Source organism: Spermophilus citellus (assembly GCF_964194105.1).
Source record: "Spermophilus citellus genome assembly, chromosome: 17".
Lineage (NCBI taxonomy): Eukaryota > Metazoa > Chordata > Mammalia > Rodentia > Sciuridae > Spermophilus > Spermophilus citellus.
The window spans coordinates 39050274-39077496 of NC_138199.1; the positions used below are offsets into that span (position 1 = coordinate 39050274).

At 45.7% G+C, this 27223-nt stretch overlaps 3 protein-coding genes across 18 annotated transcripts in view; 1 reads left to right on the top strand and 2 right to left on the bottom strand.

The window, feature by feature from the left end:
* The window catches only part of GGNBP2 (gametogenetin binding protein 2), a 35606-nt gene extending 33535 nt beyond the window's left edge, over positions 1 to 2071 (bottom strand). For 4 of the 5 annotated variants that reach the window (XM_081270017.1, XM_081270016.1, XM_081270015.1 and 1 more), the window contains exons 1-2: positions 1887 to 2071; positions 1178 to 1379 (exon numbers count right to left, since the gene is read on the bottom strand). In XM_081270017.1, the coding sequence (XP_081126143.1) occupies positions 1178 to 1270 (93 nt within the window). In that variant the 5' untranslated portion in view covers positions 1271 to 1379; positions 1887 to 2071. The remainder of the gene's footprint in view (positions 1 to 1177; positions 1380 to 1886) is intronic. The other variant, XM_081270014.1, reaches the window with a different exon arrangement.
* A 3866-nt stretch (positions 2072 to 5937) lies between these two features.
* PIGW (phosphatidylinositol glycan anchor biosynthesis class W) lies at positions 5938 to 10197 on the bottom strand. Of its 2 annotated transcripts, none has more exons than XM_081270019.1 (2): positions 9937 to 10197; positions 5938 to 8156 (listed from the first exon to the last, which is right to left on the bottom strand). In XM_081270019.1, exons 1-2 carry the CDS (start codon positions 9942 to 9944, stop codon positions 6632 to 6634), a joined length of 1533 nt encoding a protein of 510 aa, XP_081126145.1. In that variant the 5' UTR covers positions 9945 to 10197; the 3' UTR covers positions 5938 to 6631. The 2 variants fall into 2 exon arrangements, with proteins under 2 accessions (XP_081126145.1, XP_081126146.1); XM_081270020.1 differs by lacking the exon at positions 9937 to 10197 and adding an exon at positions 9122 to 9246.
* MYO19 (myosin XIX) overlaps positions 9564 to 27223 on the top strand; it is a 28960-nt gene continuing 11300 nt past the window's right edge. For 5 of the 11 annotated variants that reach the window (XR_014019207.1, XR_014019208.1, XR_014019209.1 and 2 more), the window contains exons 1-15: positions 9745 to 9863; positions 10539 to 10638; positions 11875 to 12020; positions 15362 to 15500; positions 15863 to 16011; positions 17647 to 17760; positions 19464 to 19596; positions 20235 to 20304; positions 20856 to 20958; positions 21798 to 21894; positions 22014 to 22090; positions 23957 to 24047; positions 24450 to 24621; positions 26218 to 26291; positions 27075 to 27196. Coding sequence is in view for 6 of the 11 variants with exons in the window: in XM_081270004.1 (XP_081126130.1) it covers positions 12009 to 12020; positions 15362 to 15500; positions 15863 to 16011; positions 17647 to 17760; positions 19464 to 19596; positions 20235 to 20304; positions 20856 to 20958; positions 21798 to 21894; positions 22014 to 22090; positions 23957 to 24047; positions 24450 to 24621; positions 26218 to 26291; positions 27075 to 27196 (1353 nt within the window). In the remaining 5 variants the exon portion in view is untranslated. Of the gene's footprint in view, positions 9705 to 9744; positions 9864 to 10538; positions 10639 to 11798; positions 12021 to 15361; positions 15501 to 15862; positions 16012 to 17646; positions 17761 to 19463; positions 19597 to 20234; positions 20305 to 20855; positions 20959 to 21797; positions 21895 to 22013; positions 22091 to 23956; positions 24622 to 26217; positions 26292 to 27074; positions 27197 to 27223 lie in introns of those variants that run through there. The other 6 variants (XR_014019210.1, XR_014019211.1, XM_081270006.1 and 3 more) reach the window with 5 other exon arrangements.

Below are 27223 nucleotides of genomic sequence, written 5' to 3' on the forward strand. Positions count from 1 at the left end.
TAAAAGTACTGCAGCTCTATCAAGTCTTAATTGATATTGGCAAAAAGAAAGGCATAGACTGGCATCTCTACAATGACTTGCATTTTATATAAAATGTGAAAACCTTCAGTAGATAAGTGCAAAAGAAAAAAATATTTTTCCAGGAAGAAAACTGATCAATTGCCCTTGAATGGCAAAAAAGTCAAAGGTGCTAAAATAAGGAGTCTTATCAAAATAGGCAAATGTTTGATTCAAGGCTTCAGCATCATCAAAGTGCAGATTTCAAGAGCTATTCAGAAAAGGTTCATTTCATTTCTTAATAGTGACAAGCAACTGCACTCATTTCCTGTTCAGATTCAATTCAAATTTCTGCATTTCCTTTTAAAGGAAATAGTATAGAAATAGAGGGCAGAGGGTGGGCAAAGCTATACCACCAACAACTTCTATTAAAAAAAGAAAAACAGGAAAAAAAAAAAAAAACCTACCCAGGACCGAGTCTTTATACTCCAGATAAGCAATCAGCTTTTTTATATTAGTCTTATGATTTAAAAAAATTTTTTTAAATCTACCTGTAAACTAAAGAACTAATGCCAAGAAAACCCATTTTGAAGAGTCATGGCCTAGCAACACAATCATTTCAGGAGTTTTCATGTATCAGGCAATGAGACTACTTACAACGACATCGAATCATTCTAGTGGAATCTTCACTGAGTAAGAGCATGTCAGTCTGCCCTCGGTAATTATGCTCATGTAGTGAGAGCTATGGTATTAAAATTAAGAAAATACAGGTAGCAATGCAGCTGCGACATTTCCAGATAATTAAGTCTCCCTGAGGGTAGGTGGTTTCTGTAAGGGATAGGCCCTAAACACCTAAGATCCTTCAAACCCTCTGTAAGGAGCGTGCTTTGCCAAAAGCAGCGTCTCCTGAAAGGAAAGGGTGACGCGAGAAGGTTCAAAAAGGAAGGAAAACCTGGGAAGAGGGGCTCCAAATGCGTTCGGAACACTGGGCTTGGGGCAGGCAAATGGTGCCAAGAGACCCACTGCAAAGGCGAGTTTACGGGGCCTGCCGGAGAGAAGGCCTCGCCTAGGAGTTGCAACACACTCTTTCTCCAGTGCGCAGCGCTCGGCCTGGGGGAGGGGAAGGAGGGGAAACAGCTGCCAGGGGAGCAGCGGGCCCAGCCCGGCCCGGCCCGCTCACCGTGAGTGTGTCGTCTATGTAGAGGGGAATCTGCCTCCTCTCGAAGGGGAACTCCTCCTCCCCGTCCCTGCACACTGCCACCAGTCGCGCCATCGTCCCCGACGCTGCCGTTGCCACCGTCACCACCTCCTCCCAGCTGCCGCCGCTGCTGCTCCTGCCGCTGCCGCTGCCGCTGCCGCCTCCGCCTCCTCCCAGCTCCTGCCTGCAACAGCCAAACCCCGCGAGCGTAAGCAGCCGCCGCCGCGCAGCACATTCGCCACGGGGGGGAGGGCGCGGAGCTGGAGGGGACCGGAGAGCCGCGCTGCGTTTCCCATCACCCGATTCCACACGTGCTCAGCCAATCAGCGCCAAGTAGCACCGGGACCCGCCCCCTCGCGCCGCTCTGCCTCCCTCCCCCCCGCCCGCCGGCCTCCAGTCAGGGTCCAAAGGAGAGGCGGAAAGGACCCGCTGGCCCGGGGGCTTCCCTGCCCGTCACAGGAGTCCAGGCTCCAGGACTCTTAACGCCCGGCTTCGGCTCCACAGCCCACTCCCCGCTTCCCGCCGCAGGGATGCCCTCAGCCCACGGCTGACCCTTTCTCCCCTCTCGCTGCGCCCCGCCCAGTCAGTCCCCAGGCTGCAGTTGCCCAGCACGACCCCGCCCCTGGGAGGGGTCGACCCCGCCTCAGCTCTGCGGAGACGGGGTGGGGGCAGGCCCAGACCCTTTCCTCACCCTTCACGGAGGAGGGTTCCCGGTTCTGACCTTCACCGTTTTCGCGGTCGCCTCCCTGACCCCCACTGCTCCCCGTTACCGGCTGACGAGGCCCGCGTCAGGGCCGGCCTGGGAGAGAGCGCGGCTCCGAATGCCGTTTCCTCTCCAGGCTCAGTCAGCCGCTCGCGCCACGGGGAGTGGGGGAGGAAGGAGGGGGACGTGGGGAGGGTGGGGCAGGGAGGGGCCCAGAACTCCGGGCGGGGGCCCCGCCTCTTATCGCGAGACTACAGGCCGCTGTTCTCTGGTCGCTGCCTTCAAAATCCTCGCAGAGGAGACGATATGAGAGACGGTGGGTGCTCCCTGAGTTTAGATACTTCAATAAACCCAAAATAGTGCTGGTACGAGGATTATGTAGATCTAAACCTCAGTCCCCTTCTGCGCGGTACTGGGAACAGCTCTCCCCGGGGCCTGGAGTAAAGGGAGCCAAATGTGGCAGACTCCAGGCCGACCCACGGGTCGAGACCCAGTGAGGACTTGGGTAAGTGGTAAACTGAGGCTTCCTTGGCCAGCAAAAGCGGACAACGACAGTGAGGGAAAGCAAATGGGTGCTCAGAGACAAACTCTGGCCTTGGTTTCCAGGCTCTTGACCACTAGGTCGCCTTCCACGACAGGAAGATTGGAGGAAAGGGCCCTGCCAACCCTGATTAACCCCGGGCCAGCCGCATTACTATTTCACGGACTCATCGAAATCCTGCCAGGGGGTGAGGGGTAACGAAAAATACTCATGTGCTGACAGGTTTGTTGTTGTTGTTGCACCAGAAGCATATAAGACTGGACAGTGGCTTTTGTAGGTGGCCTGGCCAAAGGAACTAATTAAGCTGAGTTAATGTTAACTTAGGGATTCCCTTGGGCAAAGTACCGGTGATGGCCAAAGGCCCTTCCCTTACCATTTCCCAGAAGCAGCCCACTGCCATGTACTCAGTTCCTACCTTGCAGTCATTAATGCTTGTTGTAAAGCCAGAATAGTTGTTGGGAAGTATCTTGCCTATGAAAGTCTTGATGATTTTTAAGGATAGAGCCATTTGCTACAATTACAACTGATTAATCTTTAGGACAGATCTATACGTCCTGGTAGAATGAGCTAGAGCTGATACTGACCTTTAAAAAGTATTTTGGTCATCACACGAAGTCTAAGAAATTCACAACAATAAAAATACCCCATAATGCATCCTTAGCCATGTTGACTTAATGACATTGTGTGGTCACTGTTAAGGTAGGTGACATAATAAACTGGAAGAACCATTGTTAAGTCCAAAAGGTATTTATACCTTCACCATGTTAGGAAAGAACAGTGTGATCATTAGCTTAAATCCATTAAGCATATAGGATGTGAGTGTGGCTTCAGACAGTTTAGAGTACATAGTCAAAATTTGGACATTTTTAGAGAATCGTGTTTTATGTAAAAACATTCAAGAAAAATATTGTGGCTTTTCTAGAAGTGCTCCTTTACACTACCAATTAATCTACTTTAAGCCAGTTAAACTTCATTTGGATTATGTTTGAGAATGAAAAGCTGAAGTTGTAGTAGCCAATTTTAATTATGTTCATTACTAAACACACACCAGATACTAGCAAAGAAAATGATAGTTGTTTAGAATACTTTGTATTGTTTTTACTGATATCTACGTTGTTTGATGTGGTAGTAAATGTCAAATACATTTAAATTACTAGTTGTCCAAATCTGAGGATTTATAAATTTTCTTTTTCATGAGCTGACATTAGGAGGAAGTCCTGTCAAAAAGAGAAACACATGCAGGGTGCAGTGGCAAATGTGTGTAATCCCAGCTACACAGGAGGCAAAGGCAGGAGGATCACAAATTTGAGGCCAGCCTCAGCAAATTAGTGAGACCCTTTCTCAAATTTTACAAAAGGGTTGGGGATATAGCTCATATGCTAGTGGTAGAGCACCCGTTTGAATCCCTGGTACTGCAAAAAGGAAAGAAAGAAAAGAAACATAATTTCCCTTAAATAATTTTTAAGGAAAATAATATTCACAAGTTAGAATGTAAGCTCCTTGAAGGCAGGGACTTTGTCTTATTTTCTGTTTGTATCATAAGCATCTATCCTGATACATTAGAACCCAGTAAATCATTGCTAATCTTTTTCTTCTGTAAACTAGAATCAGGTATGTGGCTCTGCATACCAATTCTCATTTTTATAAATGCTAAGCTTTTTCTTACTTGACTTTCAGAACTGAAAGTGTGGTGGAAAAAACAGTACACTTTGTTCTTGTTTGATTCAGTATATGTAACAACCAAGATGTAAACTGAAGCCAGAGACTGAGACAGGAGGAATGCAAGTTCAAAGCCAGCCTAAGCAACTCAGTGAGACCCTGTCTCTAAATAAAATATAAAAAAAGTACTGGGGGTGTGGCTCAATAGTTAAGGGACCCTGAGTTCAATCCCCAGTACCAAAGGGGCAGGTGGGAGACCTAAACCTAGAGACATGTAAGAGCTAGAAAAGTATGAAGGAGCAATTAGTGAGAAAAAGAAACAGACCAATTATAAAACATACTCATAAAGTTATAACTTACTTTAAATTACTTTTTCTAAATGAGCAAATAATATGGTTGAGCACTTCTCCCCTCCTCTGATTGCTTGAACAGATAAATTGTGGAGTATTGGCACTGTGACATAGTTAGCAGGAAAACCAGTCCCCTTTCCTAGTCCTGCTTAATTTACATACTGTAATACTGTTGGTTGAACTTCAAAAGTCTTACTTTTTAACTGAAAATAAAATCTGGTTTTTATTTTAATAGCTCTATAACTATTCCACATACTGATTTCTTTTGGGGGAAATTCATCTCAATAATACATTAACTCCAAATGTAATCGGTTGTAATTAGCAAATATAAAGTACCACCTTAATGTTAAATTAGCCATACATTTAACAAATTGAAGTGAACTAATAGTATGATAGTCACATTTAAAACATATATTAAAATAAATTTGGGGACTGGGCTATAGCTCAGTAAGAGAACTTTCCTAGCATTCAAGAGGACCTGAGTCCAATCCCAAGCACTGTAAAACATTTTTTAACTAATTCCAGAAGCAACAAATTAAAACAGTGATCTAAAATTTAATATTAGGGGAAGTTCCAGCTGTTCTACACTATACAAGTAATCCAAATTGCTTACCAAATATAAACTACTTTCTGACCATCCCTTAGCTCTTTTTGTAGTAATCAGATTTCTACTTGAAAATGGAATTATAGGCAAATTGTAATTGATTTTTTGCCCCCTTTAAATGATATACATAGAACATTAGAACTGGAAACTAAGGATTTTTAGGATTCTTAAAATTTTAGATTTTGAGCATAGGTCTACTTGGAGTAGACTTATGAACATGACTCCAAATCTCAGACATTAGAACAGTATAACCATAGTTTTACTAAAGTAAACCAGGCAGTTGATGACTTTCACTTTTCCCACTGGTTCTTTTCCCCTTAACATAGTCAATGATCTTCCCTGCTACCTTCTCCAGCTCACTGCCCACATCTTCCCTTTTCTTGATTTCCAGCCTTCTTTCTATTGATATGCTGGATTCCCTCCTCCTCATGGACTTTTGCTGAAAGATTCATCCTATCTGGAATACTCTCTGCTGTTTTACTGTCCCCCACACCCACCCCATCCCTCAGACACAGATAAATTTATCCCACACATCAACTTTGATTCCTTACTAAATGGGTTCTTGGTTTGATACTCAAGGCCACCTATACTTTTTTTTAAATCACTTAACAGTTCGGTTGTTTAATGTGTTTTCCCCAACTACATTGCAAGCCCCAAGACACCAGGAAATCTGTTTTATCATTGTCTCCCAAGCACAAACTAGGCTAAAATATTTGAAAGCAAAAATTGTTTCATACTTATGGTGCAAGCTACATCATACAATATAGTCTATTCTTTGGAGCATTTGTTTTCTGACTTCGTAAGTATTTGATTTTAAACTTCTTATTCCTAGGCTTTATTAAAAGACTAAAGTTAAGCAATAAAGGAGTATTGACAGTCCACAGCTCATACTGAAATATTTTAATGTAAACATTTCAATTAACAAACACTATAAAGAGTAGTACAATCAAAAATAGACTGGCAAATGCGAAGTTTTTGGAAAATAAAAGTTCTCACGGTCCAATCTTCCAAGCGTCAAAACTGTGAAGTTTCTTTAAAATACTGGCATTTAATAAATAAACTCTAACAAATCAGAAGTCTTTATTTCTTCCTCATTGGTGTGTTTTATGTAATTTTGAGATGCATTAATGAAGCAGCCAGGTGCAATGGTACATGCTTATAAACCCAGCTACTCAGGAGGCTGAGGCAGAAGGATCTCAAGTTGGAGCCCAGCCTAAGCAACATAGAGACCCCATCTCTAAAAAGTACAAATAAAAAAAATATAAGCCAGGCATGGTGGCACATGCCTATGATCCCAACTTGGGAAGATGAAGCAGGAGGATCACAAGTTCAAGTTCAGCCTTAGCAACCTAGCAAGACCCTGTCTCAAAATTTTAAAAAGCACTAAGGATGTAGCTCGGTGGTAAAAATATCCTGGGTTCAATCCCCCCCCCCCCCCAAAAATCATTACTTGCATAGAGGATTGGAATTCTTTATAACAAAGTATGATTAAGACTGGGTTGCTAACAGCAGATTTTTCTCCACACTTATTCTTCCCTATTAAAATCATGTTGCTCAAATATCATCCTGTCGCTACTGATTACCAAAATTTTATAGTTTTACCTTGCAAATTAAGTAAATATATAATTAAACAGTTAGTAAACATATAGAGTTTGAGTAAAAATAAGGCCCATGAGGTACTGCTGTGTAATGTATCTACTGTTAGGTTGATCAGACCAGTTGTTATATTTGACAGCAAGAAAAAAATCAGCTGGTTTCTGTTCAGAGCTGTGATTAAACAAAGACTGGATTCTTTTCTTTCAGCTTCTGGGACTAGAGATTCTGAATGCTTTTTATTTGTAGAAGATGCTTGGGTAAGTTTCCAAGAACATGGTACTAGAGCCCCTTTAATTAGAAATTTGGCAAAACTCAAAATTATATCACTCAGTACTAAAGAACTAAGAAGGATCAGGCTAGAAGCAACTATCCACACACAAAAGGCTAAATTGGCCATTCTTCGGGACACTGCTTCTACATTTACTTGAAGTATGTAGAGAGAGATGAAGAGGCTAATGGCTGCTAGTAGAAGACAACATGCTACTTTGAACCAGTCTTTGATATGTGTTCTATTCTTAAGAATATGTAACCCTGTTTGTACACCAGCCATGTATATCGCCACATACCCCAAATTAGAGATTATTCCTTCTCGGTTGGCATTTAAGAAACCAACCCTTGAGCCACTGCCATCAGTGCCATATAAAATTAACCTCCTCAGGGGGGTAAAGTCAAGGGCTAGCTGGTATAACATGGCAATGCTGACTGCCACCATCCAGGATTTATTTAGGGGAATAATCATTAAAAGCAGTGATGTTATCAGTTTCACAACTATTATGGTAAAGAAAAAGTTCCAGTGAACTCCATACTCAGTTAAATGTTCCTGATAGCCTATGGATTTTATAACAATTAACCGTCCTAGTCCCAGGAAGAATAATGGCCAAGAAGAGTACAATGATTTTGTAAGATAATAAAATCTGGACCCTTTGGTATATTTCCTCCTGACCTCTGGACAAACCATTGCAGTCCCAAAAACAAAGCTGCCTACTCCCAAATCCATTGCCCCTGTTCCATAGAGCTCAGTTTTGGCAAATCTTCTGGGAAAAAGTGGAAAGTCCACAGCCAAAATGGCAATAGCTGTAAATATACTGTTAATTACACGGTAATAGGTAATGGCTGGATTGTATTCTGATTCTAGACTGATTTTCATGAATTTTTCAAGGATTTTCTGGACAGGCATTCTGGCATAGCAAGTTCTCCTTTGGTAAATTTGATAGAGCAGCAGCCCTCCGCAACAGATCATTATAGTGATATGCTCAGGAAGGATAATTGCAGGCAAAATGGTCAAAGTGTACACCAGGGGAACTATTAAGACAACAAAGTCAATGAAGAATCGAGTTCTCCAGGTATGAGAAAAGGAACACAAGTGCTGTGAGAAAATGAGCAGGAGGCCTCTGCACAGGATACAGAATGCAGGAAAGCACAAGCCCTGGTTGATTTCCAACACGCTGGTTCCATTGAGGTTACTGACAAAAGCTTCTTTCATCTGTTTTTGAGACATTTTTCCCTTCCTGTGAAAACAAGAGCAAAAATATAGATTTGTGGAAAGCAACATTCTTGTGAAATCGGCATACATATGTACCCAATTTAATTTTACTCATTTCTAGATTTCAGAGCCAAACTTTAAGCACTAGTGACTTCAAATCAGGTGCAGAACCTAAGACTTGTGATTCTCCTTTCAAGGACTGTGGTCAGACGCCAACATGGATGTAGTAGGATTGGCATGTCATACAAGAGAGTTAGAAATTATTGGTGGAAAGCTCTTCTCAGTATACACTCACAAAGGTGAATGGGAGATCAAACTGTAAGACTGGCATCAAAGGCAGAAATTTCTAGGACAGCGCATAGTACTCTACACTGTTTAATGAACATTGTATACACATGACTAATCACTTTAAACCACAGGAAGAGGGAGAGAAGCTGTAAGTACACTTTGTAGTTGAGGTCACTAGTTTCTGTTGAGAACCTCTGTACCTACAGCCTCTGGTACAAAGGGCGAGCCTTCCTGAGCCCCAGGTTGCTCCTTCCCTCATTTAACGGGCAGCCATATTTTTAGGTTAAGATGCATCACGCTGCATATACAAGGGCTAGCTGCTTCTTTAAAAAAATTATTTTTTAATTGCAGGTGGACACAATACCTTTATTTTATTTATTTTTCTGTGGTGCTGAGGATCGAACCCAGGGCCCCACACATGCTAGGCGAGCGCTCTACCACTGAGCCACAACCCCAGCCCTAGCGGCTTCTTTTTAAAGGGATAAAAAACACTTCTCTGCCACTTATCAACGTCTGAAAGGCGGCACACTGGGAGAACACTTTTGTTCGCCAAACACGAACCATACTAATTAAATAAATGAGTATATGCGCGCACTAATGCCTGCAACAGTTATCACCTTAACCGGTCCGAATCGGTCAGCCTGCACAAGTCCTTTTCCTGAGAGACGCCCGCCACGGCCACGCCCTGCCCTTTTACCTCACCTGCTCCAGGTGCTGCAGGCATGCCTGCAGGAGGGTCGTCCGCGCCGCCAGAGAAGCAGGCTCCAGTGGAGCCCGCTGCTTCCGCCTTCCGAGCGGCGCTTCCGGCCGCTGGGACGCTGCCTACTCTTCGGAGCGGCAGATTCCGCGCGGCCCCGCCGGATGTCGCATGTTTCCCCGCCCCGCCGGCTCCCTACGCCTGTCCTCCGTAGGGCTTCTGTAGCCCAGACACTTGAGTCGTGGCCATGGGCGGGTCAGTGAGAGGAGCGGAAAAGCCCCTCAGACCCCACAGCGAAGCCCTGTCAGGGAAATTGGGTTCGAGGAAACCGCGTGACGCTTGGCTACGGCGACCTCCACCAAACGGGCCGAGGCACACGTGTTCCCCACGCCCAGACCCCCGGAACGGAGGCTGCCGTAACACCCGCTTCTACCCTAGGGTCTGGAGTAGTCCCTGGTGGAGCCCGCAGGCGGGACCCCCCAGGCCACGTGCGCCCCGCGCCGCGTGTGCGCGCCCCGCCCCAGGGGAGGAGCCGGCCGGCTCCCGGCCACTTAGCCAGAAGAGCCGCGGGCCGGCTGCGATCGGGCGGTCGGACTTTCTCTCCCAGGCTTTTGCTCCCGGCTTTCCTCCCTCCCCTCCTTCCTTCCCTCCCTCCCCTCCCCTCCCTGGGATCTTCCCGCCGGCCCGCCCGCCCTTCCAGTCGCCCCGGGCGGGGTCTGCACGCTCGCCCGTCGGGCCGTGGGATCGGTGAGTGCCACCCCCAGCCCAGATCCGAAATCTGTAGCGGCCCTGAAAGGTCAGGGAGGCCAGTTTTTCCTACTGGGCCATGGTAGAGGGGGCATCTTCCCCTCTTCTCTCTAAATCGCCGTTTTCTTTCCATCTTCTCTTTTCTTTTTGACATTCTCGTGTCCCAGGAGGAGGCAGCCCAGTTCTCCCAGTTCTCGTGGTCCTTGTCCAAAACAAGGACCTTTCACGGTCACTTTCCACCTTGCCTGCGCGGGGCGGGGGAGGAGTCCCAGCTTGGGTCCCGGCGCCTGCTCCTCTCCCAGCCCTATCCAAGCACTGGGGAGGGGCGTTTGGTCCCGGGAGGGGTCAAGGGAGCCACGCCCTGGCCGAGGTTGCGTCCACCTTCGTGGGAAGGACACACTCTGCCGGTGCCAGGTGCTTTCGGCGCGGCATCTTAGCCGTGGCACCATGGGCATATCGCCCAGTTCCCGCCACGAACCTGGGGCGGAGCCAACTGGTCTCTCAAGACCCTTACTCAGCTCTTCTCCGCGGCTGCCCTCCCACTGCTCTGGGAGCCAAGAAAGAAACTGAGGCCGGATAGGAGGAGGAGCTGGTGATCAAGTTGCCACTTGCCTTGACTTGGTGTTTCACCTATTCATTACTCCCTTCTGCCCACTGTGGTCACGCCCTTTTCAGAAATTCGTGGTAACCACGAACTGAAGGAGCTGAAGCAGCCCGGAGAACTGGAGAAAACCGCTCTAATCTGACGACTCCAGCTAAAAGCTGACGCTACATGGTAATAACCAACATTTGCTAAGTGCTCTCATAGGTAGTAGCTTATTTGAGCCTTAATTTAGCACTGTGAGGTCTGGATATTATTATTATTTCATTTTGCAAATGAAAATAATAAGGTAGCTCTGTGATCTGCAGTAGTGGGGTTGTGAGCTTTGGATTCCAACCCCACACCTGGTATGCTCCCCCAATGGAGCTCTCTCAAGATGAGCTTTCAGTTCAGGAAGCTTTGTTCTCCTTGAGTCTCTAGAGACCTGGCTGTCTCTTGGAGGGGTACTGTCAGTGTTCAGAGTTAAGGTGTCCAACATAATCATACTGCCCCTTTCTACCCCTTTTTCCAGTTTCCAAGGAAGTCTCTATCTCTAGGTTCTTTGAAAATTAGGTGTATCCAGAGCCTTCAGAAGTCTCTACCAGGATTAATCCTTTCCAGGTGCCCTCATCTATTCTTGCTGGAGGTATTGAGGCCTGGGAAATTCCAAATCTGAAGATAATTTACCTTTCTTCAGAGACTGACCTAGGTCTAGCCTTATAACACTCCTCTCACCTTGAAGTTGACACTGATTCCACCTGAATTCTACCAATTAACATTATCAACCCTCATTTGCAGTGTTAACAATATTTATCCTCTGTGTGTATTCAGATTTGCACTTTGAATGGTGCTTTCAAACCATGACTTTATTGACCTTCACAACCACTTGTGATGTATCCCCATTTTCAAGTTGGGGGTTCCAGGTAGGTGTTATAGTTTACCCAAGGTCACACACCCAATGAATGGCTGAACTGTGATATCCTTTCACATAGCAGCTTTTCTGGAGCTTCAGGTGTTGACTCCAGTCTCTCTCCCCCCTACCAGCTGAAATTGGATGTTTCCATGTAGGGTGAAGAAAATAGGGCATGAGGCTTTCTGACACCCAGGTATCTTCATCCTCTGTGGCATACTTACCCAGAAGATTTACATCCCCACCACAACTCTAACCCTAAAGCTGTAATAAATAAAACTGGCCCTGACATTTTACTAGAAAGGCAGCATTAACAGTTAGCCCAGGGAATCTCTGGAGGCTCTCATCAAAAGTTTCTCCTGTTCCCTAATTGGCAAAAGGAAAGGACAGACTCTCACTCTCTGCCCAGACCTGCCCTGGTTCTCATTTGATTCCTCCTCCTCAGAGGGAAGAGAAGGAATGAGTCACCCTGGAGAAGCTCTCATCTGTGCGTGGCCCTTGTCTTCTCTCTCATGCCACAGACTTTGGGATGACTTCTCTGAGATCCCTCCAGACCTGAGCCCTTTGCTAGAGCCATGCTGGTGGCCTAGTGACCAGGTGATTAGCACTCCTTGTGCCTGCGACCCAGGACCCTGGCTCACCACAGTGAAGCAGGATGCTCCAGCAGGTAAAACCTCAATCTTTTGTAACCCAGGCCTTTGCGCACTTAAGACACCTTCCCATCTTTTGTTTGCCCAAATGAAGCTTCCACTGGCCTAACCTGGAAAGACGGAAAAGAACCCTTGAAGGCCTTTTTTCTTTTCTGTCTTCAGAAAGTATTCTAATGCTTTTCCTGATAACTCATTTGAATCAGTTCTGTTATAGTTTTTAGTTCTTTTCTTTAGGGACTCCTTAGGCATTTTGGTGAACAGAGAGGGAATCCTGAGAGATGCCTCTACCAGCATGTATTGTTGAAGAACAGTGGAAGCCTTAGGCTTTCTCGGAGTGTTCTTTGAGACTGAGTCTTAATAAGAAGGAATTAGGGGGCTGGGGATGTGGCTCAAGGGGTAGCGCGCTCGCCTGGCGTGCGTGCGGCCCGGGTTCGACCCTCAGCACCACATACAAACAAAGATGTTGTGTCCGCCGAGAACTAAGAAAAAATAAATAAATATTAAAATTCTTTCTCTCTCTCTCTCTCTCTCTCTCTCTCTCTCTCTCTCCCTCTCTCTCCCCCTCTCTCTCACTCTCTCTTAAAAAAAAAAAATAAGAAGGAATTAGGTAAGTGGAAAAGGAAAAGAAGCAGTCCAGGCAAAGGGATTAGCATGTGTAAAAAAATGTGGGAATAACTGTGGATATACAGAAGGATTCTGATTAATGGATCATGGGGTGCATGAAACCTGCTCTTACTCCAGGCCTCTGCTTCTCTGAAAAAGCTACTGTCACCTCTGGCCTGTAGGATTCCAAATCACCCTTCACTGTGAAGCATCTTCTCATACTAGTATCATTCTTCATATATAGTTCCTAATCAGAGAGAATGACAGAATATATTTGCTGAAATTTTGTTTTATTAAGTGTTGCACAGCACTAGACTGAGGCAGATGTTTAAAATAGTACCTGTTCTGCAGGAATTTATGGTCTAGTGGTGTTCTTGGTAGATAAATGCCTGAGACTCAGCAATATAACCAAGTGTGGGTCAGGCCAGCCAAAGAAGCTATAATAGATACTGCCATTTGACCTTTCTGCTGTTTGGCTCATGAAACAGGCTTGAAGTTTGAAAGAAGCAGGCAGAACTGTTGTCTGCTCTGGGTTTTTAATTTTTTTTAATTTTCTTTTTTATTATTAAAAAGTAGTAATGGGCCAGGCACAGTGGTGCATACCTATAATCCCAGCAGCTCAAGAGGCTGAGGCAGTTCAAAGCCACCCTGAGCAACTGCAAGGCACTAAGCAACTTAGGGAGACTGTCTCAAAATAAAAAGGGCCAGGGATGTGGTTCAGTCGTTAAGTGCATCTGGGTTCAATACCCAGTACCCCCCGCCAAAAAAAAAGGAGTAATGTTCACTGTAACCATTCTAGCATCTGCCCTGTGTTGAGCTGTTGTTGTGTGCTCAACACTTATAGGCACTGTGCTACATGCAATTTTGTTTAATTCTTAATAACATCTCCATGAGAAAGATATAGTATTATATACTATACAATGGTATTGTATCCCAATTCTGGTACTAAGACCTCCAAGAAGTTAAATGTCTTTATCAGAAATTTGGAAAATAAAGATAAGGAAAAAGAACATTAAAATTGTCCATAAGCTTACTACTCAGAGATAATTAACATTTAGAGACTGTTCTAGATTTCCCCCTCAAGTATATATATTTTAAAACTTGTAAGCTATTGTGTTTTCTTGTAACCTGCTTTATTTCATTGTATGGTGTTCCAAAATTTAAGCAGTCTACCCTCTTGATGTTGTGATTACTGTCCATTTTTTACAATCATAAATTCTAACCAGACATGGTGGTACATGCCTGTTAACTCAGCAACTCCCTTTCCTTCACTACGGCAAAAGAATTGCAAGTTTGAGGCTAACCTAACCTCAGCAACTCAGAAAGATCCCGTCTCAAAATTAAAGGACTAGGGATTCAGCTCAGTGGTAAAGTGCCCATATATTCAATCCTCAGTACAAAAAAAAAAAAAAAAAAAGACATGTATAGTTTTATGGCCCTTGCTCTATTGCCTAATTAGAAGACCAACCTTTATAACAATAACAAATGTATCATATTTCAGATGCCTTTCTAAACACTTTTCTATGTTTATCAGTATCTATGAGGTAGGTTCAGTCACCATTCCATTTTACAGATAAGGAAAATCAAAATGGAAAAAGTTTAAGAAACATAAGATTGTATAACTACTAAGTAGAATCAGGATTCAGACCCAGGTGATCTAGCTTTCAAATGCAGGCTCTTGATCATTTTACTCCACTGCCTCTGGTTGGATCAGAGTTTCTCATAACTTATAGCTATGTTTGTGAGTGAAGTTTTTTGTTTTTCACTAGAGAGAGGGGTTTGCATAGATTCAGCTGTGCTGACTGTGTTACCCTAGAGGGAATGAAACTGCCTTGCAGATTATGGTGGGCCCAAAGTTCAGAGAACTGGCAGCATCTTTGGAAGAAACTCATTGCTGGGCTTCTCAGATGAAACCTGCCACCATGGCTTGACTCCCTGAGGGATTTGAACTTCTGGGGCTCACCAGTCTCATTGGAAACCCACACATGTCATGTCACAGACCTTGTCCTTCAAAAGCAGATTTTAGCCAGGTGCCTGTCTTCTCCTGCCACTCCATCCTTTCTATTCCGTTCTCACCCTCTGCCAGGTGACAGACAGGAATGAAAAGGGAGGAAAGTAGGGAGATGAAACATATGGAAAATGTTGGCATCAAAGATAGGCAAAGACGGAGCCTGTTCCCCTTGGTGCAGGTTCTTGACCTGTTGCAGCCTTCCGAGCCAGGCATCTGCTCAAGCAGACTCAGGTTGGAGGGAACCAATTCATTGACTAGGCCAGATTTTGTCTCAAGAGGCAGGTGACGAAGGCATGAGGCTACTTTTTTGAATGGTCTCTTTAAAACAAGGTCCATCCATGTTCATTTCTCTTTCCATACTCCTACAGCAGCCCCTCTCTGGCTTCTCCAAACAGACTCAGTAAGTCTGATACCATAGAAGCTGACTTGGCTAAAGCTCTTAGCAGAGGAGATAGCTTAGTATTTATTGAACATTTACTGTGTGCAAGGACCTGACTAAATGTATATCTCTTCTTCCCCAAAGCCCTGAGTTTGTTTTACATTATCTACAAATAAAGAAGGTTTGGCAAAGTTAAGTAAATTACCTAGTTTCATAGGACCAGTAAGTGGCATAATTGAAATCTGAACCCTGCTAGACTCTGATTGTAGAGTCCTGTTATTTTTCTACTCGGGAAGCTCTCAACATATTAGCTGCTAGCTGGTCTGAGTCCCAGCTCTCATGGTCCTTACTTTGTTCTTTTCCAGTTGAATGGCCACAGTTCCAGCTCTCATGACCAAAGCAGAGTGTCCCTCAGAGAAGACATACAAGAGTTCCTGAGTGGGGAGGCCCCATTGCACCAGTTAGATGACCTCACCAAGGTGAATCCTGTGACACTGGAGACAGGTATGGGCCTCCCTCTCCTGTAGAGTGCAGTCTCCAAGGGGCAGAGGTGCAATGAGAGTATCCAGCACAGATTCCCCAGTCAGACCAAGGCAAGCAAGGCTTCTGACCTGGAGCCAGGCAGGCCACTCCAGACTTCTGCCCAGGGGAGCCTGGCAGCTACACCTGGGCTCCCCAGGGCAGGCTTGGTCCAGATTTGGGGCTCGTCTTAATTAGATCTTGTACCTATGCATCAGGGAGTTACTAGGATCTAATAGAACTTGATTAATCACAGAGGGAGGGCTGGTAGGCAGATGTGGGTCTGTCTATGTGTGAGGTATTATCTGTATTTGAGGCAGACTTTGCTAAAAGTATCTCCACCTTAGTTCTAAGGTGCCTGCAGGCCCGGTACATGGTGGACACATTCTACACCAATGCTGGCTGCACCTTGGTAGCTTTGAACCCCTTCAAGCCTGTCCCTGGGCTCTACTCTCCAGAAATGATGAGAGAGTACCATGCTGCATCTCAACCCCAGGTAAGGCTCAGCTGTTTCCTATGGCCTCAGGGCTCCACCTAGACCTATCTGCAGATTCCCCATCCTTATCTATCTATTTACCAGCCATATCGTCATTCAAAACTGGGTGCCATGGCTCTGCCCAACAGGCACTCTCAGAAATTTGGACACAAAAGAAATTACTATTGAAAGAAGGTATGAGTTGGGGAATAAATATTTAGCTAAATTTGGAACCTAAAATAGGCATATAGATTGAAGGATGTTTTTTCCCTTAATTTTGGGTTTATTCATAGGAAAGGATTTTCAAAGACATATATTTAACTAACCATCTTTTTAGAAAAGAATAAAATCATACACAAAAGGAGTGCCCTAGAAAATTCAGCACATGTTTATAATAATAAATTATTTGAGGGATGGGGGTGGTGGTGTAAGCAGGGAATGGGCTCCTTGTTGTTAAAGTATTTGATATGTTCAGGGAGAGGCAAGAGCAAACTTACTGGCAGGAGGGAGGCTGTGGGGAGAGAGGCAGTAGATAAGAGTAGGACTAGGAGAAAGTGGGGACTATTTGTGAAGAGTCTGAAGCCCACAGCAGGCAGAGTCCACATGGCTGCTTCATCTGGGTAGAGGTAAGACTGCAAACAGAGCCCACTGGGGAAGCAATTACTCTGGGAATTGAGTTCAGGAAAGTGACAGGAGGCAGAGAAAACAGTTGGAGGCTTTGTAATAGTCCAGGTGAGAGGTGGCTGATGATAATTCTGAAAGCATCCTCAGTGTTTCTTCAGGAGGCTGTAAGTGACCATTGCTGGCTGGACTGGCCAGGCATCATGTAGATGGCCAGGCTCTCCAGAAGTTCATGCATGGGGAGTCATCCAGGTAGAATCCAGGGAAGTCTGTCCTGATATTAAATACTGTCATCGTTGTCTCAAAGGGAAAAGTCAGGTCATGGTCTGTTCTGTTTCCCCAGTACCCAGCACATTGAGGAAAATTAATAGTTGTTGAAGGAAAGGAGAACATGGTTTTGGAATTCAAATCACATGGAAATACTTACTTACTGAATGGCCTTGGAAGGTTATTTAATTCCTCTGAACCGCAGATGCCACATCTATAAAATGTTAGCTATTCAACCTTACTTATGCACAGATTTCTTAGTAACTTGTAAGAAAGTTTTTTTTACAGATTACAAAGTATAATAACATAATAAGCAACAGAATAAGACAAATAAAACAACATAAGGGCCGGGTGAAGTGGTGCACACTTGTAATCCCAGGAGCTTTGGGCGACTGAGGCAGGAAGATCATAAGTTCAAAGCCAGCCTCAGCAACAGTGAGTTGCTAAACAACTTGGTGAGACCCTGTCTCTAAATAAAATACAAAATAGGACTCGGATGTGGCTCAGTGATCAAGTGTCCCTGAGTTCAATCTCTAGTACCCACCCACCCCCCCAAAAAAAAATAATAATAAGATGGGAACATAAAGTATCAATGTCACTGACTGAAGTTCCACAGTTGGACTTAACACTGTTAAATCCAGGAAGTTTTTCTGGAGAAAGTATCCTGGCATTTCTGTTGGCAGCCTCCCCATCTCAGCCATCATTGGCTCAACTACTTCTTGAAAACAGAAATTTTCTCACATGACCATTCCCTTTTTGATGTTTCAGAAACTGAAACCCCACATCTTCACTGTGGGTGAACAGACCTACAGGAATGTCAAGAGCCTGATTGAGCCAGTTAACCAGTCCATTGTGGTCAGTGGAGAGAGTGGTGCTGGAAAGGTAGGAGGACCACTTTTCTACCTTGTCAACTCATAACTGTAGAGAGGCAGTGGTCTTTCCTTGTGGAGTCATTTGCTGCCTTATCATTCACAGATAGGCTGGCCAACACAGAGAGTCAGTATACCATAGTGGGTAAGTATTGGATCAGAATTCCAGAGACAGGTTCCAATGCAGGCTCTCCTACTAGCTCTGCTGTCACCTGGGGTAAAATACTTTCCCCTTCTTCTTGAAGTTCTGTGCCAGCACTGAAAATAAAGTAAGCTGATGGGAATTCCAGTATAATGGTTAAGGGCACATCAGAAAGGTACTTAAGCCAAACTGGCATGCCGGCGCTTGTCTGTAATCCTAGCAATTTGGGAGGCTGAGGCAGGAGGATAGCAAGTTCAAAGCCAGTCTTCTCTGCAATTTAGCAAGGCCCTGAGCAACTTAGTGAGATCCTGCCTCAAAATATAAAAAGGGCAAGGGTATGGCTCAGTGATAAAGTACCCTAGATTAAGTCCCCAGTATCAAACAAAAAGGTAGGGGGGGCTTTAAGCCAGGCATGGTGGTACATGCCTATAATTCTAGCTATTTGGGAGACTGAGGCAAGAGGATCACAAGTTTGAGGCCAGCCTCAGCCATTTAGCAAGGCCCTAAGCAATTTAATGAGACCCTGTCTCACTAAAAAGGGCTGGGGATGTGACTCAGTGTCCCTGGGTTTAATCCCCAGTATCAAAAAGAAAGCTTCTCTTTCTTTCTGTCACTATAGATCCTAGATTGATAAGAGAAAATATGACTGGTTTTATGCCAATAAATTATGCAACTTAAGATAAAAAGGAGAAATTTACTTAAAGACCCCCCACCTGACTACTAAAGCTCACATAAGAAGAAATAATGTAACCTGAATAGCACATATCTATGAAAGAAATTTAAGTCACAATTAAAAAAAAAAAAACCTTTCTACAAAGAAAGCTTCAGGCCCAGGCAACTTGTATTCACCAAACGTCTAAGGAAGAAATGTTACTAAATCTACCCAAAGTCTTTCAGAAAATAGAAAAGAGGGAACATCTCCAGCCTCATAGAAAGATATAAAGAATTTACAAAAAACAAAAATCACTACTACAGCTAAAAAATTATAGAGAGTTTAGTGAAATGATAGGACATGAGGCCAATATATAAAAATCAATTATATTTCTATGTCCTAGCAACAAATAATTGGAAATTTAAAGTGAAAATTTACCTCATTCAACTGATTGAAACTAAAGAATTTTTATACTTGGGCTGCTTGCATTTAATCAGAGCTCTGTCGTTTACTGATCTTTAATAAATTAATTTTTTTAAATTCTGAAGTTTTATCATTTTAAAAACATGTGCATAATTATATCTGCCTCTTTAGGGTTTGTAAGAAAATGCGAAGAAAACCTCTGTAGTTCAGGGCCTCCATGGAGTAATCGATATTAGCTGTGAAGCCTCAGAGACACTGCCCAGGTCCCCTCATTCTTAGTGCATTCTCTGGAACTGAGAGGAACTGAGATGCACCCTCCCATTTCAAATTATAATAGTGCATTGCCAAGGCCAGAGCTAAATTCAGTAGTCATTCATTTGGTCAGCAACACACATGGTGGTTCTTAGAAGAGCATTCTGGTGGACACCACTTCCTCAGGCAGGCTTGGTAATAGGAAAGAACATGGACACAGCTCCCATGAGGCTGTTTTTTCCTGCAGACATGGACGTCCCGCTGCCTGATGAAATTCTATGCTGTCGTAGCTACCTCACCCACTTCCTGGGAGAACCATAAGATTGCCGAGAGGATCGAACAGCGGATCCTGAATTCCAACCCTGTCATGGAAGCTTTTGGTGAGTTCAGCAACCTCTGTATTATACTTCAGTCCCACTTCCACCTGGCATGAAGAGGAACACTGCTCTAAGACCCTCTCTGGGGGTTGGAGGATGAGTGTATTCTTCACTGCCTTGGACCCCCAGCCTTCTCCCAGTTCCCCCCAACCTCCTTCCAATAAAGGGGATGTCATTTGGTCATCTTGCCTTCATCCTAGACACATGTAACAGTGTTGAAGAGGACCTGGTGACTCATCTAGTCCAAATCCTATCTTTCCATTCAGTTTCCAGATGGTTTAAAGGAGATTTGTCTAAGGAAGCATAGCTATTGGTGTCCTTGATGAGACTGAAGCCCAGATGATATATCTTGCTGTCTGAAGCCAATAATGACAGTGTGTTGTTTTTGACCTCCCTTCAAATAAAAAAAGTTCCTGATGGCGTAGGCTTGCTCATTCCACCCCCTTGCCAGGAAGTTCTAACTCTTCTGCATTTTGCTTGCCAAGGCCTGAGTGCCCATTCCCTAGTCCTGTCCCCCATGATATAGAAACCAACTAAAGGGCTTTTAGGTGACTTGAGGATGGGCAGCCATGCCCATCCTTTTGTCCCTTTGGGAACTCTAAAACCTAGGGGAGTTATGCAAACATAGGTGTTATTTATAGGGAATGCATGTACGCTGAGGAATGACAACAGCAGTCGCTTTGGGAAGTTCATCCAGCTCCAGCTGAACAGGTAATTACTGCTGCCTCCTTGGCCCTGGTGGTAGGGGGTGAGAGGACTGGCCAGGGTTTGGAAACTGCTGGGGCTGTCACCAGCCTTGGCCGCCTCTCTGGGCAGAATTTGTCATGTATGTGTATGAGAATATTTAGGATCAGTGAACTCTATAGTGATCTTTGAACCTTGAGAATCATAGCTGCTCTCACCTTAGGAACTGGAGTAGGGTTCTTGACATGGCCTTTGTATTCCTCAGCTTGTACCCTTGCTTAGGGACTTCTAAATAAATTGCTACCTCTTTGGGCCATAACCCTGAGCTTTAAGCTACAACTTCTGCTCATGCCTTGGGATGGGACAAAAGCCATATACAGAGGCCATGGCCCTGCCCACCTAAGCTAGATGCAGGGGAAGTTCCCAGAATACCTAAGGACATTCTGAGTGGTTCTCAGCCTACTAAGAAGAATAGGTTGGCAGGGAGTTGCTAGGTGGCAGTCTGGTACACAGTAAGTGCTAAATAGATGGCTATTGAATAAATACACAACTAATGGGCTCCTACCTTTTTGTGCCAGGGCCCAGCAGATGACAGGAGCTGCAGTCCAGACCTACCTCCTAGAGAAAACTCGTGTGGCCTGCCAGGCTTCCAGTGAGAGGAACTTCCACATCTTCTATCAGGTCTGTGCCAAGAGGGACCTACAGTGCCCACCTGCAGGGCAGGGCTGGGTCTGTCTCCAGGTCTTCCATGCCTGGCTCCTTCATCTGATTTTAGTAGTACTGCTTATTCCTCAACTTTTTCTTTTTTTTCTTTTTTCTTTTTTTTTTTAATGTACTAGGGATTAAACTCAGGAGTACCCTAATACTGAACTACATGCCCACCCCCCCCCCTTTTTTTTTTTTTGAGACAGTCTTGCTTAGTTGCTGAAGCTGGCCTCAAACTTACAATCCTCCTGAGTAGCTAAGATTATAAGCAAGTGCTACTGTGCCCAGCTTATTCCTATAAACTAATATGGAACACTTCTGCTTCATACGAGACCTGGGCTTCCAGCACAGTTTTGGCTGAAGAGTATGTTCTGCCTCTTTGTCAGACTAGAAGACTTCGAGGCTGGTATTCTGTTTTTAGGGAACTGTGTCCTTTACTAGAATGAGGCTTACCTAGACTTGTGCCCCTTTACTAGACTGGGCATCCCCAAGGTATGGATTGGAAGTCTCCTTGTTTTAAGAAAGGGAGCATCCTTAGGTAGAGAAGTAGCACTCCAATCAAGATAGGGGTTCACCAGACAGGAGCTGTAGTTCTTCACTGGACTAAAGGCTTTCCCAGAGCAGGATTTTGTGTGTGTGTGTGCATCAGATGGGAGATACCCAGGATGGCATTTGCTTCTTCTTTTGTTCCCATTCCTACCCTGGGCTCTCTCAGTTTTGTGACATTATATCCATTTCTCCTATCATCCCAACCCCAGGCCTGTGGAGCCTGGGCTACCCTTGCACTCCCAGTTCACCTACCCACCCTTCCACAGATATGCAAAGGAGCCAGTGAGGAGGAGAGAGTCCAGTGGCACCTCCCCAAGGGATCCACCTTCTCCTGGCTGCCCAACCCAGAGAGAACTTTGGAAGGTAAGTGGAGCTTCACTCCACACCCTGGATTAGCCCAACAGCACATGCCCACTCTGCACAGGGTCTGCTTCCCTTGCCCTCCTGTTGCTCCTGCTCACCACTGGGTTTTTTTTTTTCAGAGGATTGTTTTGAGGTGACCAGAGAGGCCATGCTCCATTTGGGCATCGATACTCCCACCCAGAACAACATCTTTAAGGTCAGAAGAGAGCCATGCTGCTCATATTGGCAAAGGTGCCAGGCAGCCCCTTCTGTAACATCCTTCCCTGGACTTGAAACTCTTGCCTTTCCCTGAACATCTAGGGCTTTGGGCCCTACCACACAGTCTCCAAGGAGCCAATCGGTCACCTCTCCGTGGAGATGAGTAGTGGGGCTAGATGGCCATAGAGGACAGGATATAGTACATAGTGCTAGAGTCCAGAACATAGTACAGTGACCTATGTGACCTAAGATGGCTTGGGTCAGTTATTACTGCAGTTATGAGAATAGAGAAATAATCCTACCACATATTTGTCTTAACAATTTAAAACTTAAAAATCATAATCATACCTCTTAGCTCACTTGTTTTTTTTCAACAGTGCCTTGTGTGTGGAGATTATTTTCATTTTACTCTTAAGAAAACCAGAGAGGTAAAATGACGTACCTAAAGTCAATATCACTCTGTAATAGAGTAAATTTGTTTTTTTGTTGTTTTTTGTACTGGGGATTGAACTCGGGGGGCACTTGACCACTGAGCCACATCCCCAGTCCTATTTTGTATTTTATTTAGAGACAGGGTCTCACCTAGTTGCTTAGCACTGCGCTTTTGCTGAGGCTGGTTATGAACTTGCGATCCTCCTGCCTCAGCCTTCTGAGCTACTGGGATTATATGCATGCCCTACCTGTCATAAATTTATCAGACATAGTAATTCCAAAGTCCAGCCTTTCTTTTCCTCTCCTCTCTCCACTCCCATCTGCTGCCCCTCCCTCTTGGTCATGTGCGTATCCCCACAGTGGCTTCTTCCTATGTTCACCTTTGCTGACAAGACTGACTGCCTCCCTCCCCCTCACATCCTCAGCCCCCAAAGCAAGAGGACAGGCTAAATAGGATAGGGGGACAGCAGGAACAGAAAAGCTACTTCAGGGAGATGACAGTGCAATGGAAATTGACTACCTCCAGATGGGGGCTGCTCAGACAGGGAAGGTATTATACCCAGTATGGACACTGCCAGGTAAGAGGCTGGAGAGAAGGACATCATATGGGGACAAGACCAGGAGTGGACAACACTAGGAGTCCAGGCAGGAGTGCTGCTGGTTTGGGGGTGTATCATATCACCCTCTACCACAGCCGTACTGCCCACTGGGCATAACAGTTCTCACCTGGGTAGGTTGTGGCCAGAAGGCCAGTAGTAAAAGGAGGTAACTTGCCTAGGAACGGCAGAAAGGGCCCTTTTCTTCTAGTCCAAGGGTTTTAAAGTTGCTGGGCCTGGAGGGGTTTTTCCTTTCCATAGCTCCTGTGGGTTTGTCCATGCATTTGTGTTCAAAGGCAGAAGAGTGGCACACACTGTATGGAGACCAAGATCTCAGCTGCTTTCCAGGATGGGAATCCTAAACCCAACAGGGCTGAGAAAGGGCCCCAGGAAGCCAGAGCCAAGCCCCCAGCAGACACAGAAGTGACCCTGGCCTATAACTGACAAGATCAGTTTTCCCACACAGTGTGGTCTAGAGAGTGGAGGACAGAGGGGCAGGTAGTTGGTACACATGGGGGCCCACTGGCTGCTCTGTGAGGCATCTGAAGACAGGACCCCCCCGCCCCCGGGGTTCTAATCCTGCCTTTCTCCCTCAGACAGTATCCTTGGGCTTAGGAGTCAGCCTCTCCCAGTCTACCTCTCCCATCTCCAGCACATGCATCATCATAGCACGTGCCTTCTAGGGCACTGGAAAAATGGAGGTGATGCATATACCTTGTACAGATCATGGTTGGATGTAGTTGAGAGCTATTCTTCAGTCTTGTCCTGATTATATTCAGAAGGAGGGCTCACTTCAGTCCTCTCCTGTTTCTGACCATCCCTTTTTGCCCCCTCAGGTCCTAGCTGGACTGCTACACCTTGGCAATGTCCAATTTGCAGACTCAGAGGATGAAGCCCAGCCCTGCCAACTGACGGAAGAGGCCAAGTGTGAGGGGCGAGGGAACAGGAGAGTAGGGTGGGCCCTGGCTAGAAACTACAACATTGGGGGTTAGGAGGGAAACTAGAGGATGGAAACTGTCTGCTATAATCTACTCCTCACCCTATCTATGGGGAGGTGAACATTATCATATCCATCTTACAGATGAGAAAATGAGAGTAAAAAGGTCTAATAAAGTCATTGTTCCACAGGTGGCATTGTGGGTGGGGATATAGAAGTCCTGGGTTCATGTCCTGTCTCTGCCACTTATGGAGGCCTTTGGCAAGTCTCTTTGCCTGTCAAAGCCTAGGTCTCCTCTGTCCAGTTGGGTGAGTCATGGTTCCACTGCGAGGACTTCACAGTGCTTCGTAGTTTGAAGAGTGGTTTGCCTAAGGAGGATTTGCCTCTCCCAGGCTCTGTCAGGACATCAGCCTCGTTACTGCAGCTCCCAGAGAACATGCTGCTGGAGACATTGCAGATTAGAACCATCAGGGCGGGCAGGCAGCAGCAGGTGTTCCGGAAGGCCTGCTCCCGAGCTGAGTGTGACACCCGCAGAGACTGTCTGGCCAAACTGGTCTATGCACGGTGAGCAGTTACAAATGTTGGACCAGACACTGGTGATCAGGCAGTAGATGCAGGCACAGGGTTGGGGGGTGTCAGATAAAGCAGACTGGTTTCTTAGCAGGGAATGCCTCCCATGTTTTTTCTTGAACTATGCCTTTGACTTCTGTTTCTGAGTGTTAAAGGAGAGTTTGCCATATTCCTGACCTCAATTCAGCTACAGGAGCCTGCTTTGTCATGGGCAACAGGCAAGGAAAGCCTGCTTAGCTGTCTGCTGGCAAAGCGCCCCAGAGGTGAACTTGAATCTTCATAGTTCTAGGTTTAGAACGTTGGGTTGATAGGTTCCACTCTCTTCTTGGACCCTGACACTTAAGACCTTGTGTTACTTATCTGGGGAGCTTGATAGATCGTGGTAGAGCCAGAGGCTCAGCCCACAGGTGTGGGCAGCACAGTGGGGAAGGTGGGCTCCTGGCCTTTCCCAGTGTGTTACATGAGCATCTCCAGTCTCGGGCCATGTGGTCAAGGATGGTCTCACCTTAGGCTCTGAGAAGCTTCAGGGTGCCTTAAAAGTTCTTCCAGGGACCCAGAATCCTCTGAGATTATGGAATGAACATATATATTTATATGTGCACACATGCATTTGGGACCTCAGGCAGCCTTCTGGAGAGAGGGTCCCTGTGCTTTCCATGAACTTCTCAAAGAGTCAAGAGCTTCAGAAGCACTACTGAGGGAAAAGATCCTCTGAATTGAAAATGGTCCCCAGTAGCTGGGCCTAGACTAAAATCATTTCAACAAGAGACTCAGATACCACTGCCTCTAAGAGAATTTCAGGTCAGTGATTTTGAAAGCCTTTGCTTTACTGCAAAATGAGCAGTTAAGATGTGAAGGTCACAAAGTGAGCTCCTAACCATAGAACATTTTACACACAGAAACCATCAGTCATTGCAACACTACGTCATTCATTTTTAGCAGCTCAAATGGGTGTTTAAAGCCCTGTTGTAAAAAGAGGAGCTGTTTACTGAATTGGGGGGAAAAAGTTGCAGAGCAACTTTTAAGAAAAACTATAAAGAAGAAACCCTGAACAGTGTTGTACATGCCACCACCTCCTACAGTAACCTCACCTTCTCTGGGTTGGTGATGGTTCCAGAAAGAGGATGCCATTGTGGGCCTTAAGTGGCTCAGGGTCTGCTTGTGTAGGACTGAGCTGAAGGATGTGGCAGGGTGTTGAGCTCTTGGCTCTGCAGGTAGACTTGGAATTCTATGAACTCAGTTCTTAAGGAAGCCCACCTTAGCCTGCCCAGTGGCCCCTTCTAGTCATGACACCAACTGGTGTGACGGATGCAGACTTGTGCCCTATCTGTCCTGGAACCTAGCTTGTCCTGTGCTCTGTCTACTGGGAAGACAGGCCAGGTCTGTGTGTACCTGGGAACATGCATGTCCAGAGTCTCTATCTACAGTAGGTCAAGACAGGATATGTAGGAAGATGATTTTTAGCCTTTGGTCTGTTGGGCTCAGAATACAAGGCCCCCTGAGGGTTGGCTCCCTGGCTGGAAGAGCAATTTTGTCATCCCCAGGCTCAGCCTCAGCCCCTCATCACAATCCAACTCTTCTCCCCTGCAGGCTGTTTGACTGGCTGGTGTTGGTGATCAACAGTAGCATCTATGCAGACCCCGACTCATGGACCACTTTCATAGGTAGCAGCAGCTTACCCTGTCAGGAACCCTCCAGAAAAAAGCAGTAGAGCCGTGAACAGAGAGGCTTGGGTCCCCTGTGAGGCTCTGAGCAGCCCATCCCTTCTCCGTACCCCCATCTCTTCTTCCATTCATCCAGCGTTTGGGTGAGATCTGTACTTACTGATGCTCACGCCTAACCATTCATGTCTTTCCAGACAGACTTGGTTGGTGTCTTGGCTGTACGGGCCCCTTTTCTTCCAGACACCCAGCTCTAATCCCAGAAGAGAAGTGTGGGATGGATGAAAGCTAGACCAGGGGACCTGACAGGTCAACATCATTCTAACACTGGATGGATAGTCAGGGAATGAAGGAAGTAAAGCCTAGAGGTGCCAGTGCAGTTTGCTCGTGGAATAGTGGTGTTCTAGGCACCAACTAGGTTGGTGAGACTGAGGCCTTCTGAATTAGATTTGACACTGAAAATGTTCCCTGGTACCTGGTTTCCTCACAGAAGGTGCCTTTCAGAACCAGAGGATTCAGACTCATAAATGGGCCTGATGCCCTCTACTGCCCCTCATATTTCACTTGGCTCTTCTGCCTGCTCTGAGAGCACATGGAGTAGAGCTGGGACCACCCTGGGTGGGGTGCAGAGAGTAAAAGTGGTGTTCTCAGCTCACCAAGAAGGTGTCAGGCTCACTTACCTCATCCCCAGGCTACCAAGTATGAGACCTTATCAAGGACCCGATCACCTTGGGGTCTTGGAATCCCACTACTCCTGCAGTGACCGCATGAGTTCCCTCCTCCCAGGTCTGCTGGATGTGTATGGATTTGAGTCATTTCCTGACAACAGTCTGGAACAGTTGTGCATCAACTATGCCAATGAGAAGCTACAGCAACACTTTGTGGCTCACTACCTCAGGGCTCAGCAGGTGCGGCAGGGCAAGGTGGGCGGTACT